The 14,020-nt window shown below is 35.1% G+C and overlaps 1 protein-coding gene across 10 annotated transcripts in view; it reads left to right on the top strand.

Moving 5' to 3' along the window:
* PAM (peptidylglycine alpha-amidating monooxygenase) overlaps window positions 1-14,020 on the top strand; it is a 295,529-nt gene that overhangs the window by 180,893 nt on the left and 100,616 nt on the right. For all 10 annotated transcript variants that reach the window (XM_081293032.1, XM_081293034.1, XM_081293033.1 and 7 more), the window contains 2 exons: window positions 8,228-8,313; window positions 9,908-9,991. In XM_081293032.1, coding sequence (XP_081149158.1) covers window positions 8,228-8,313; window positions 9,908-9,991 — 170 coding nt within the window. The remainder of the gene's footprint in view (window positions 1-8,227; window positions 8,314-9,907; window positions 9,992-14,020) is intronic.

The following is a 14,020-nucleotide window of genomic DNA, read 5'->3' as shown; positions in this document are numbered from 1 at the left end:
AACAAAAATCTATCGGTGTCAAGTGTCTTGTATTCTTTCCCTTAAATTCTTGAGTCATGAAATTTATCATACTCATTTTACAGTGGCAAATCTTTTCTTCAGTTGTTCCAGGATATAGACAGCATTTAAATGAAGACTCCCAAACCTTCACATATATTTGGGCTATGGTACTTAGAATGACTTTTGATGCTTAAATATGTCAAGAATTCTTTCCCACTTCAGAGAAATCTTTGGGGAATACAAAGCTATTTTAACAAAAGAAGAACACACTAATACGATATTTTAACACCAAAATGAAAATGTCAAACTTTGATTTTCTCTCTTCTGTATTTCTTAGGATATCCCCTCCCCACTCCCCACTGCTTTTTCACTTGAGTGTTCTATTTTCATTGCCAGCAGATTGGAAAATAGGTATGTCTTTAATATAGAAAACATTTTTGCCTGAAATTATGAAGTTATAATTCATCCTGTGTCTTCAGGCAGCACTTTTAATATGAAGGCAAAGAGCTATTCTGATGATGTTTCACTGTTGTGCTGCCCTCCTTTGCTCTTTGTAATTGCCTCTTTCTACTGTTCATTAAAATATATTTACAGTTATATTAAGTTTACATGAAAATAGTAGACACAGCATGAAGCAGTTTTCATTATGAAGTCATTTTAATTTTAAAGTTTTTTTTTTTTCCTTCAACATGCATTCTGGTCTTTTGTGTCTCATTCCAAATTAGCAGCTCACACTGGTAATGTGTCTAGTTAATTATGTGCATGTGCATTTAAATTGCATACATTGATGTGAACCTTTTAATATACTGTAGGGTGGTCCCTTTATAGTTAGAGTGGGCCTGATGCTCAATTCCAAATTAACATACCTCTGGAGGATGCAAATAAGGACCAGCCGATTGAAGAGCAGCAGCTCTGCTGACCCATGTAAAGGAGGCAACAGAACCTGTCAGGTGTAAGCCTAATACCTTCTTTCTTAGGCTTTAAAGGAGGAGACATGTAGGGACCCAGGGAGAGTTACAGCACCAAGAATTGAAACAAGTACAGTGATAGCATGATGTGTTGGACTTTACTTGTACTTGCAGATTTAATTCAAAGCATAGCAATTTTAAGTTACCCAGATTTGTTGGCTGAATATGAGCCATGAATGAGCAGCTCTTTGGGCTGTGTGTGCGTGTGTGTGTGTGTGTGTGTGTGTGTGTGTGTGTGTACTTACTTGTGTGCATTGGGGAGAACCCCAAGACTGGATCCCAGAGCCTTTCATACACTAGGCAAGGCAAGTGTTGTACCTTGAGCCATATCACCAACCCCTTTTTTGGGATTTTTAGGGAAGGTAATGAAATGAAGGTGCTGAAAACTGGGCAATTTTTATTTTTTTAAAGAGAGAGTGAGAGAGGAGAGAGAGAGAGAGCAAATTTTAATATTTATTTTTTAGTTTTTGGTGGACACAACATCTTTCTTTGTATGTGGTGCTGAGGATCGAACCTGGGCCACAAGCATGCCAGGCGAGCGCGCTACTGCTTGAGCCACATCCCCAGCCCAAAAACTGGGTAATTTAAATGTAAGAATTTATACTGATCACCACTAGAAAATAGAAATTTTTTAGTAGATCTTGGAAATTAAAATATTGCATTTCTTTGTTCTTTGAGTACTTTATTTTGTTTTTGCTCTTTTTTTTAATGACGAATGGTTAGCCTCTGAGAGTTTCAAGTTTTGAAAATTATGATTTTTGTTCATATAAATTAGTTTGGCATCTGGTTAACTTTGAGTGCTTTCTTTTTTTCTAAATGTATGATCAAAGGCTTGTGCATTTTCTGGTGAGCACAGGATGTAGAGCTTAAAGCAACATTGTCAAACCTCAAGATTGTGTGTTCTAAATATGGGGAAACCTAGATACTGTTTCACAATATAGTGACTACAGATAATTTATGTACTATATATTCCAAAAAAGGTAGACGAAAGCATTTTGAAAGTTTTTACCACAAAGAAATGATAAACATCTGAGAAATAAATATACTTAACTTGATTTAAGCATTATACAATACATATTGTATAGTGTAGTATTGAATAATATTGAACATTACATGTATCCCATAACATGTACAACTTTGATGTTTTTTGTATCAAATAAAAATGAAAAACAAGGACTGACATATCCACAGGATTTTGGGAGAGTAAAAGCGTGAATCATTTCATGGAAAAAAAAAAAAAAAGAATGCAAACCAAAACCAAAAACACAGAGTGATATCTACTAAAAAGGAAATATATACAAATTTTTTTTAAGTGATTAAAGTGAGTGGGCTTCTTATGTGTCTAGTACTTGAGTATGATCGTCTGTGCATAGCTAAAATTATTTTTAGTTCTTGTAATTAATATTTGATTTAAAAACTATTTCTAATGACACTTTGACCAACTAATCTTTACAAATCAAAGATGGCTTCTACAGGTTGTTTGGTGTTTTTTTAAAAGAAGAGTCCCAGCTGGTTAAATGAGGCCATTTCCAGCTGTTCCAACTTGGAATCAGTCTCAAGCTAAAGCAGTAGTGCTTTACCATCCTAGGAAGCTTTAGCTTAAATCCCTTTCAACTGCTTCTATTTATTAACCACCTGCTGTGCCTTTTTAAATGCCACTATCTCCACAGGGTTCCAGATGCTGATGAGGAGAAAGAGAAAAGTAGCTAAAACATATAAATGTATGTAGAAAAAAAAAAGCCTGTATATGAGACACCCTGCTTGGTTACTCATTTAAATGACTTTTTTCTTCCCCCTTAGTGATTTTATTTTCTAGATAAGGCTATGACTCCATTGCCTCCTTCGTGATGGTAATGATTCATTGGTCAAGAAGGGAGAAAGGTATTTGCATATGCTGCCTTTATACTCCCTTTCCAGATCTCAGCTACTGTCATCCATACACTCTGTGTCAAGATACACAGTATCTTCTGCAGTCCTCATTGTTTCTTCTGCCATTTGAAACTTCCAAAGTTAAACATAGGTAATGTCCTTCTCAGAATAAATAAAAATAACACAGTCTCCAAAACTGTACCATCTTTTGTTGTATACACTATAAAATGTATCTTTGAGTGCAGTAGCAAATTTGGACATAAATTTCTACTCAGCTAAAATGAAGTGGTCCATTTCCTTATTCCACCTTATTATTGTAAGTTACATAGTATTTCAGAATGGAATAGTAACAATGGATCAGTTCATTAAAATAAAGTTGGTATCTGCTTCTGACTTCTAGTCATCAATGATTATGTTTCTTAGCTAAAAATTATTAGGTGTTTGGATTAGAGGATTTAATAGGAACTCCTTAGCAACTAACCAATTCTTAGTAGATTAATGTCAACTTTAATAAAATAGAATGTCATGGTTGTTACCATTTTGACAGTTTCAATAGAAACAAACCATAATTTTGGGTGTTCTTCTTTCCTCAATAGACTAGCATCTGTGTTAAGTTCTTCTTTCCTCAGTGGACTAGTATCTATGTTAAAAAGAGTAGCAATATCACAGTACAGTCATGTATTTAGCACAGAACCAGGACTTTGAAATCAGAATATCTTGGGTTCAGATCTCAGCCCTGTTTCTTGGTAGTTGTAATAAACATTAGCTGAATGGTTTAACTTGTATTGGTTGATTTCCTCACTTATATAAAATGAGTCCAATTCTGCCTTATTGGACCATAATGAAGAATAAATCAGGTGGTATAAAGTAATGTACTTGGTGAAGTGCCAGGCACAAAGAACTGATAGCTGTGACAATTAGCTCAGTCTCTAATAGTTATAGTGTGTATTAACCAGCTCCTATGTGCCAAGCACTTTGGCAAGCACTGAGAATACTTGTCTTATAGCCTCTGCTCATAGGGATTTTTCTTGCCTCTCTAATCTCATTGGGGAGAGGGAGTGTAGGGGGTAGTTCCTGCAGTGCTGTTTATCAGGCTGGTACTTCTTAATCATAGTTCTTATTTAACTTTCTAATGAGGTATCCTCTCATTACTTGGCTAACGCAGACCCATTGCCTTGAAGTGCATATGGTATTATCTGAATTGGGGAAAATATTCTGTGGGTTTATATAGCAGTCAGTGATATTTGGATACCTGACATATGCCAAATATAATTTGGGTAGGGCATTGTATTTGTGCCATTGATATTATATTGTGTTTTTCAAAGAAACTTTCTAACTTGAGACTAATTTTCATGGTTGTGGTTCTGTTAGATACCTAAAATTGGAATTTGAGGCCATATAAACCTAACTTGAGGGTATGACAATTTTATTCACTTGTTTATTTGGCTAAAAGAAGTAATGAGTTATCCGTTTTGATTGTCCCTGAGTGACCTTGGATTTTAAATAGACTTTAACAGATACAACCAGAGAGTACTTTAACTGACAGTCATGCTTTATTTGGATAATTCAAAATGACAGGCTAGCACTTTTTAGTACTTGGCACAGTCAGAAAATATTCATGCTATACAAATTGTTTCCCCATGGATTAGAGGTGAAAGGGTTCTATAGGAAAGGTCTAAGAATCCAGAATTGTCTTATTTTCAAATGTTAATTCTTGTCATTTTTACTATGAATACTAAGAAACCACGGGGGAATTGTGTGAACCTTTTCACAATTTAATTGGCTTAATCTAGAGGAGCCTTTAGGAGAAGGTACTAGAATGATGAGAATAAGAAATCTGGTTGATGGGACCTGAAATTACAAGAGCCCTTGATCAAAGGTTACATTGCCTCCTAGCCTTAAAACTTTCTTACTGATAGATATCTACTGAATTATCTTGTTATATTGTATGCACATATGGATATATAACAACAAATCCCACTATTATGTATAATTTACAATGCACCAATGAAAATAGTCAAAAGAAGTTCTTAAAAAAACTTTTTCTTACTAATAAGAATAGTAACAATCACCTCTATTTTTGTAGAAATTTTTTTAAATCAAAATACTCAATACTGTCTCCTTTTGACAATTTTGTGTGGAGAAAATCTGATGCCATTTTCTTTTAAAATGGAAATATTAAATGAAGAGGTCCAGGATTATATCCAATTGCTCTTTGTTCTTTGCTGCTGGGTGGTTATCAGTTGTAGAATCCATTTCTTTTAGCCTCTTGTTTTCTCCTTTGTTTAATCCTCTCATTCATTTAGTTTTAGAATTAGTTTCAATATCCCAGTATCCTCCAGTGAATCATTCTTTACTCCATCTTCAGTTTAATGAATCTAAAAATTAAAATTCAGAATTTTTTAAATGAAGCTAACATTTGCTTGTGGTGCCCTTCTTTATCAGAAAAAAAAGAATAAAATAAGAAATCATTGTTTGTGAATAAATCAGTGCAACTTATGTCTTCAAATATTTGATTTTAGAATTAATTGCAAACACAAATTGCAACTTAGTTTAGATCTATTACTAATCAAAGTTTATCCTCATATAATATCCTCTGCCTGTAAGTCAATGTCATGAATTGAGCCAGAAGGGAGTATGACAGCCAGAGCTATGAATTGCCATTTGGCTGTGTAACCTTTGAAGTTACTTGAACTCTCTGAGCTTATTTAGTTTTAAAGTACCCGCCCCCTCTTTGCTGTGTTCATATGAGAGTGAATATAAGCTGCTTTGTGCAAAATACCAGGAAAATAATAATTCAAATATACTGGTGACTGTGCTTTAAATGTTTTTTAAAAAATTATTTTTGTATCTGACAGTGCAGTACAATTTCAGTCAGTTCAGTTCTTTAAGTGCCTGTGCACGAAAAATTAAAAACTAACATAGAAGCAAATTTCACCATACTTTGCTGAAGATTTGCTAAATGCAAGGCAGGATTGCAGGTGCTGGGAGTGCAGGATGGAGGCATGGCTCCAGACCTCAGAGAACTCACAGCCTGGTTGGAGAGATAGGTAAGCAAGCTAATAGGTAGGACAAGTGCTGCAGGTAAAAAGAGTGGAGGGGTGGGGTCTGAGAATGATTCTCTAAGGAGCAAAACTAGAGCCAAATCTTGAAGAAGGTGAGTGCAAGTTTTTTAGGCAGAGAACTAGAATTGGATATTCCAGGCAAAAGGGAACAGCAGAGAAGACAGAGATTAGAAACCAGCAGCAACTTGGCATGAATCAGGGGGTTCTGTTTGGAGACATAACAAGGTCCCAGATCATAAAAAGCCTTATGTGTTAGGCTTCAGTGCTTGAATTTTGTTTTGACATTATTTGGGGGAAACATTTGAAAGATTTTGAGCCAGCAAATGACATAATCAAAAACATAGCTTAGAAACATTTACTAAAGAAGTTTTCTCTATTATATTTCAATCTGGTTCGTTCTAGTAGTACAGTGAAAATCAACTTCCATATCAGAGGAAACAATTATCTTGTTTAACATAAGTCTGTCATCACTTTGATGTTAGATACTTGTATATTTATGATCTTTGTTGAAAGCTCTGAAAATTGCCACCCAGATCTTTAAATTTTAGTAGCTCACAGGAGAAAGATACAAAGTTCATCATATCTGACAATCTCATTTCTTGTACTATTATAGCATGGGGACAAGAAGAAAAATTTTGCTTTTGGGTACTGTCCAACACTCTCAGCCTTTTAACACAGTTGGCATGAGGATGTCATAGACATTCGTTCCAAAGCACAATTCTCACATGGTAATGATCCTTCATCATAAGTATATTGCACTTGACAGTGAACAGTAAGAAACTGCTGTTTGATGTGTTTTACATTGCACATTACACAATCTCTTTCTGTAGCTGATTTATAGAACCAAGAGCATTGGCTATGCATAACCTTATTGAGACCTCGTGGCTCTGAGTCCCTCACCTCTTAAGTCAGACCGACTCCATAGTTGTCTACTTGACTGCCTATCTTCCAGCCCCATTTCTATCTATGAACATGGTAGGAGACCCTGTCTCTGAATTTGAAGAAACTTTGTAATGTGGTTTCCATACTTGTGTTCCAAGTGTTGCCCAGTTTTCTAGCATCTGTTTTAACCTATTTAGAAAGCCAATACACTCTGCCTTCACTTCCCTCCCAGGACATGGGCAGCACACGATTCTTCCTATGTAAACCAACTCCTGCCCAATAGACTATGTTTGTACTTGTCCTTGAGAGTCTTCAGAGCTTTCAGATCTACATAATTTCCTGCCTCTGACTTTATTTGGCCCCAATTTTCCAAAACACAAACATGTAAAACCAGCATGAAAATGTAGTCTACCAATGTTTTGAACAAATTCACATCTATAATGGGACAATGAGCTCTAGTGTCATTAGAAAAATATGCATGAGTTTGAGTCAGCAACTAATCATTTGTTAAACTGAATCTACCAGATATCTAATACCTATACTGGATCCCTTACACACTTTACCAAAACATCCCTATCAGAAAGGTTTCCATGAAGGAATTGGACTTCAGGGCCTCTACCACACCCAAGAGTCATAGCTATTAGGGGTGGACTTGGAATGGAATTCCAGGTATGTTCTTCTGTGTAAGTGGTCTTCCTACCATGCACCTTTGTCCTCAATAGTGAATCTTTAGATAAAGTGAACATTGTTAAATAATGCTTTACCCTGGTATAAAGCTTCAAGGTTTATAAGGTACTTTCACTTACATCTCATTTGATTTATAGAATTACACTGTGAGGTAAGTATAATTTTCCATGTTTTACAAAACAAACAAACAAAAAATAAGGTTCCATAAAATTAAATGACTTGCATAACATTCATAAACTTTTAAAAAGTCATATTTTCAAAATCGAGAACCCTTTAAGTGGAGTACACTTGTATTGCTCACTTTATGACACTAGGAATTATTTGTTGCTGTGACCAAAGATTTACTGACTGCAAACTGATCCCCGTGGGGAAAATGTGTATGACATTTCTTTTGGTCCACTTCCAGATTTCCACTGCATTAATGTTGGCTTATGCAGTCTCTCTATGTAATGTTTGTTTTTCTCCCTGATTAGATAGAACACATTCCACATATGAACATATCCAAGTATAAACTGTGCATCTGCTGCACAGGATTATTAGACAACAAACAAACCAACAACAACAACAAAAAAAATCCTTCCCTTTTGTAGGTGCTTTTATTTTTTTTACATAGAATTTGTTCAGGATCTTTTAAAGCTGATAAGATTATAGTAATGATACATGATGTATTTTGCTTTCAAATACTTTCCCTGATGTGGAGTATGTATACATTTTATAACTTGAATATTCATTATAGCTATTCATCTTTTTCTTCAGGTTTTGTGATGAAGGAACCTGCACAGATAAAGCCAATATTCTGTATGCCTGGGCAAGAAATGCTCCTCCTACCAGGCTTCCCAAAGGTACTTTGGAAACTTCTTGAAGAGTATCCTGTTTGCTGTTTTATTCTGTTTCTGAAGTCCTTTTTACATGATCCTTTCCAATAGTTGTTGATAATATTCTATGTTGCAATATAACACTAGAAAGTTTTTGCATCAGTTACTTTGTATTGACAGATTCATTTAGGTAGTTACTTTTTCTCTACTTCTCATTGGTAAGTAATTTGGCCTTACAACAGTTTAGATTGAATTAAAAAATAGCCAAGTATACCTCAAGCCACCTTTGGCCTAAAAAGCATGTTGGCTCTTGACAGCAGGAACATTTCATGAGCCAAGAGAGCTAGGAATTAAATAAATTGCTGTTTCAGCAAACAGATTTTTTTTAATATATAGTCCTGGAACCCAGATATTTAATGTGATGCCAAACCTCAGCTGGCTTTCTAACTTAACCTCTAAACTATTGATAGCTTCCAGTGTGTGACTGAATTACCAGACTCTCTTTTATTACCTGGATGTTTCTTGATATTAAAGGGATAATGTGGTTCTTTTGCAGAATAGGTCTACTATGATTTGGGGATGGTCTTGTGATCCTCTCTTGCCTCCCTTACTCATGCCAGCATCACTAATTGATGTCTGTTTTGCATTACTTCAAGTGGGGCTCAGGATTCTGTCTATAGTTTATCGTGGCTACCACCAAACAAGTTTAAACACTAATAGAGTATTTAAAATCTGTCATAGATTTGTCAGCCTTTTAAGAGCAGAATGAAATTTTTATTTTCTCTGTCTGTAAAACTTTTTTTAAAAAAAATCTCAATAGTTGGGGCTGGAGATGTGGCTCAAGCGGTAGTGCGCTCGCCTGGCATGTGTGCGGCCCGAGTCCAATCCTCAGCACCACATACAAACAAAGATGTTGTGTCCGCCGAAAACTAAAAAAATAAATATTAAAAATCTCTCTCTCTCTCTCTCTCTCTCTCTCTCTCTCTCTCTCTCTCTCTCTTTCTCTCTCTCTTAAAAAATAATCTCAATAGTAAACTCTGTCTCTTAACAGTAACACTATTATAGAACTCTTTAGATTCCAAAAATTCCATGACATACTGGACTTTTTAATTTAGTTGGTAACTGGCTTCCTCAATGACATATTTGTGGATACCTGTTTTTATATGGGAAGAAAAGTAATTCCCCTGTATGCTCTTAAGAAGTCTTTTCCCTTTACTAATTAGAAAATAAAATGAATATATGGGTGTGCCCAAATATAAAACAATATGAAAGAATAGTTTATGTATGTCTTTTAAAGAATCAGCAGGGACAAAGTGAGGTGTTTTTTTGTTTTGTTTTTTTCTGTTTCTTTCAGAGTGATTGAATTGTGTGGTTAAAGTAACAGTGATTACTCTGGTGTTGAAGTGAAAACTATGAATGGAATTCCACCAAAGCTTTGAAAAGAAATGACATGTTAGAAATTAGAAATGCCTAGTTTATTTTTGTTTCTGTGTAACATAATTTCATAGGTTATATGCTATTTTATTTCCCTTTGGATATTATAGATCAGCAGAGCAAGATTATTAGCTCCATTGTAGACTTCAGTTTCTAAAATATTAATTTATCTTTTGTAAATTTTTAGGTGTTGGATTCAGAGTTGGAGGAGAGACTGGAAGCAAATACTTTGTACTACAAGTACACTATGGAGATATTAGTGCTTTTAGAGGTAAGTTTTCAAATTGTCAGGCTGAACATAATTTTTAGTAATATATTGCTTAAATAGGTTTACTGTTATCCACATAATTAAATGAAGGTTTTCTCACTCTCTGCCCACTAGGGACAGCTGTCTTCCTTTCCTTTAATTTGTAATTACTGAAGGAAATAATTTTAAGTTATTTCTCTTATGCAAACATGCATCCAATGGTGCTTTCTCTTAAGCTGACATTATAGAGTTGTTTTGCTTTTCAGTGCATTGCCCCTATCAGAAATGCCACTCATTCCAAGCAACACTATTAGAAAGAATAGAAAGGGACTGGTGTTTGTTTATGTTACTATGAGCCAGGCATTGGGAGAGTCTACAGGTTCTGCAGTGCCTGGGAAGTTCTCATACACTCAGGCAAATGCCAAGCTTTATGTATAATCCACACCTGCCACTTCATGAAGTCATTGTAGTCCAGAGCACAAACCCCATCCACTGGTGGACTTGGCTAAGTACTCCCAGATACCTCTTGGCTCTACCCATGAGTATTATGCACTGTATTTAAATACCCCTTTTCTCATTATAGAATCATTAACATGAGGCATGGGCCCTGTTCCCAAGGCAACCAGCTCCAGGGCTTATTATCCCTTCTGCTGCATTTAGCCACATTCCAGCTGCATTCTGGATTCTCACTCTTGTGTCTGTGAGAGTGTAAATATTAAATAGAGCTCTCTTTGGCTTGTTGGCTTTTTTATTGTGTCTTGCTGTATTGTATGTACTTTCTCCTGTATTCTCTATTTAACATCATAACTCTACTGACTAGCCTGATACATTTTCTTTTCCAAATACATTAGTTGTCCATCTGGCAACAAAGTCTAGAAGTAGTTGTGTGTCTAAGCCTATGAAATACCCTCTAGAGCCTTTCCTGAGAGAGTCCCACATGGTGGAACGGTCCATAGATTGTCAGCACTAAGATCAAACATAGTAAATATAGTTTTCCTCAGAAAATAGTGTTGAAAAGAATATGTGTATATAACTAAAAAACTAATTAGCACTATAGCTGCACATATCATCAGTTAAACAATCTCCTGTGGACCAGCTTGTGAACCTAACAAACAAAACTGTTTCATATCAAAAGTACACTTTTGAGTTTTACACAAATAGTTTTACACAAATAGTTATGGAACAGAATCTAATCTTAAATTGTAAGATCTCTGTACTGTTGAAAAAAAAGGATTTGTTGAAAATACTGTTTGTGTTTTAGAAAAAAGCAGCAGAAATTATCTAAAAACTTACCACCTTGGCTTCCGTGAAACAGGCAGATTCTAAGACAGCTGACCTCCACAGTCTTGACAAAAATCATAATGGCAAACAGACCTTCCCAACCATGAGACTAAGGCAGCACACTGTACCCTTACACATTTTCCTAACCCTTCACCTCTATCCTTCTCTAAAACCTCATACTTCACTTTTTATCCTAATTCCTCTTGGTTTTTTAGTACCATAGATGCTGTACTGATACCTGAGAGAAAATGGATGACATATATTAGTATTTTTAAAAAATATATTACTGTAATAATTTAATTTCTTACTGATGAGTTAATTTTGTTTTATAATTTATGTTTAATCTAAGGGTAATAAAGTACTGACTTTAAATATATAAACATAATTCTTTTACTGTAAGACAGATGAGAAACTTAATGTAGTATTTTTTCATTTTCTTCTAAGAACAGGTTTTCTAAAAGAAGTTATATATAAGGTAGAATGATTACTAGTGTTTGAATTCATAAAACTTATTGTAATAGAATAAAAAACCAAAAAAACTTCAACATGTAATTCATCCAGTACCATTAGGTACTGTCTTGCCTCTTAAGCTATATGTGGTTTAGAACAGTAAATAATTGCATGATAAAATACAAATCTCATTAAAACATGAAATAGCATTTTACATTTATTAAATCTGAACTGGGTAAAGATTGAATTATGAAACCCAGGATTACAAGGTTTTCAGTGACTCTGGTAGTTTGGGAGACTTTATAAATTAGTATAATATTTTGGAAAGCAATTTTATCATTCCATATGCACTTAATATATAAGAGTAAAATCTCGTTCCAAGCTTTTTTTAAAAACTTAGTTTAAAACATATTTTTTTTTAGTTGTAAATGGACACAATACCTTTATTTTATTTATTTATTTTTATGTGGTGCCAAGGATCAAACCCAATGCTAGGTAAGCACTCTACTACTGAGCCACCACCCCAGTCCTTTGTTCTAGGCTTTTATTCTGAAGAAAGAGATTTCTTTTTTCCTAACAAGGAACTGCCTACCAACAGCTATTTGTGCATCAATAACTATTAATATGAAAAGCTGGAAAGCTAACAAATGTTTTTTAATAGGGGACTGGTTAAATGAATGGCAAAACAATATGTTTAACAAATAATAAAATTTAATACAGACTATATCAGGGTATATGTATGCTTGTATGTTTATAAGGATTGTAAAGAACAAGGGGAAAAAAGGGAAACAATTATGAGAAAAAAAGATTGGAGTGTGTGAATTTTTCCCTTGAAAACATTATAATGTTACCTTTATAATTACATTTTTAAATTCCACAAGTTTTAGCACCATATTACATCCTTCAGTATCTGCTGGTTAGTGTTCTACCTTCCCACTGGTTCCCTCATGACAACAAAAGAATTAATGTAATTATTACATATGCCTGATTTGCTATAGGAATGAATTGTGTTTTTAAATAGGTTCTATATTACAATCCCTTACTTATCTTCTTATGTACCCAGAAGTGGGAATAATATCATCATATCTTATAATTATTAAAAATGCTTTAAGTATTCACCAGGTTTGGAGGTACATGCATGTAATCCCACCAGCTCTGGAGGCTGAGGCAAGAGGATCACAAGTTCAAAGCCAGCCTCAGCAATTTAGCGAGGCTCTTAACAACTTAGCAAGACCCTGTCTCAAAAGCAAAAATAATTTTTAAAAAGGTCTGAGGATGTTGCTCCATGATTAAGCACCCTTGGGTTCAATCTCTGGTACCCGGGGAGAAAAATAAATAAATAAATATGCATTATATACACATATATGTATATATACACATACACAAATATACACTCATATAATTTATCACTGTTTTTAGTACCAGTGTCAGTGAAGATTAGAACTTGATGATTTAAAAATATTAATAATATATTATGTATATAAATTGTAAATCAGAAGAACACTACTAGAAAATTAACAAATTCTACTGAAATGTAAGGAAATATTTGGTTTAGGGTAATGAGCATTTTTTTCCACCCAGGGATGGTTTTAAGGATTTGAGAAACCTAAGACTTTTCTAGAATAAAGCACCAGCAGGGAAGATAAAATATCTTCTCAAATGTGTGGGAATTTGATAGAGTTTCAGAGACAGCATAACCTGAAATCAGCAGGGTCCATCTGTATGGACTGTGTTCTCTATTTGTAGGAAAAGATTGGCTGTGAGTTCTGCGGGATTACATGAGATGTATGTTTTATTTTGTTTGTTTGTTTTGGAAATTGCACAGAATGTGAAGCTATAAAAAGATCATTTAAAAACAGTCAACTTTATGAAATGCCATGTCAATCACAGTGTTGGGCCTGTGCTGGTGCTGGATATACTAACCTTCCTGCCCAGCAGAGTTTATTGTGTTCCAGCAGGAGTGACAAGGACAAAGAGAGCGTGTTTATAGGCAATAGTAGAAGTGCTGTGGAGAGGCAAGAGCAGCCAGGTCGACCTAGAAGGGCAAAGGGTCTGAGAAGGCTTCCTAGAAGGTGGAACCAGAACAGGGTTTCAAAGGCCGTTCAGGAGCTCCCAGGTAGGCAGGAACATGGTGGGAGATACCTTAAAGATAAAGGTAAAAAGCATGCACAGGGGTACTGGAGTGAAACAGCCTCCCATATTCAGGGAGCTCTCGGCAATTTGGCATTACCGTAGTGAGAGATGGGATGGGAGTAGAGGCAAGAAGTGAGAAGAGAGGTGAAACTGAGGCACGAGGCCACTAAGATCCCTGGTAGGACTTCA

Source organism: Spermophilus citellus (assembly GCF_964194105.1).
Source record: "Spermophilus citellus genome assembly, chromosome: 1".
NCBI classification, from domain to species: Eukaryota; Metazoa; Chordata; class Mammalia; order Rodentia; family Sciuridae; genus Spermophilus; species Spermophilus citellus.
The sequence above is the reverse complement of the archived record's forward strand: the minus strand, read 5'-3'. Positions and strand labels throughout refer to the sequence as shown.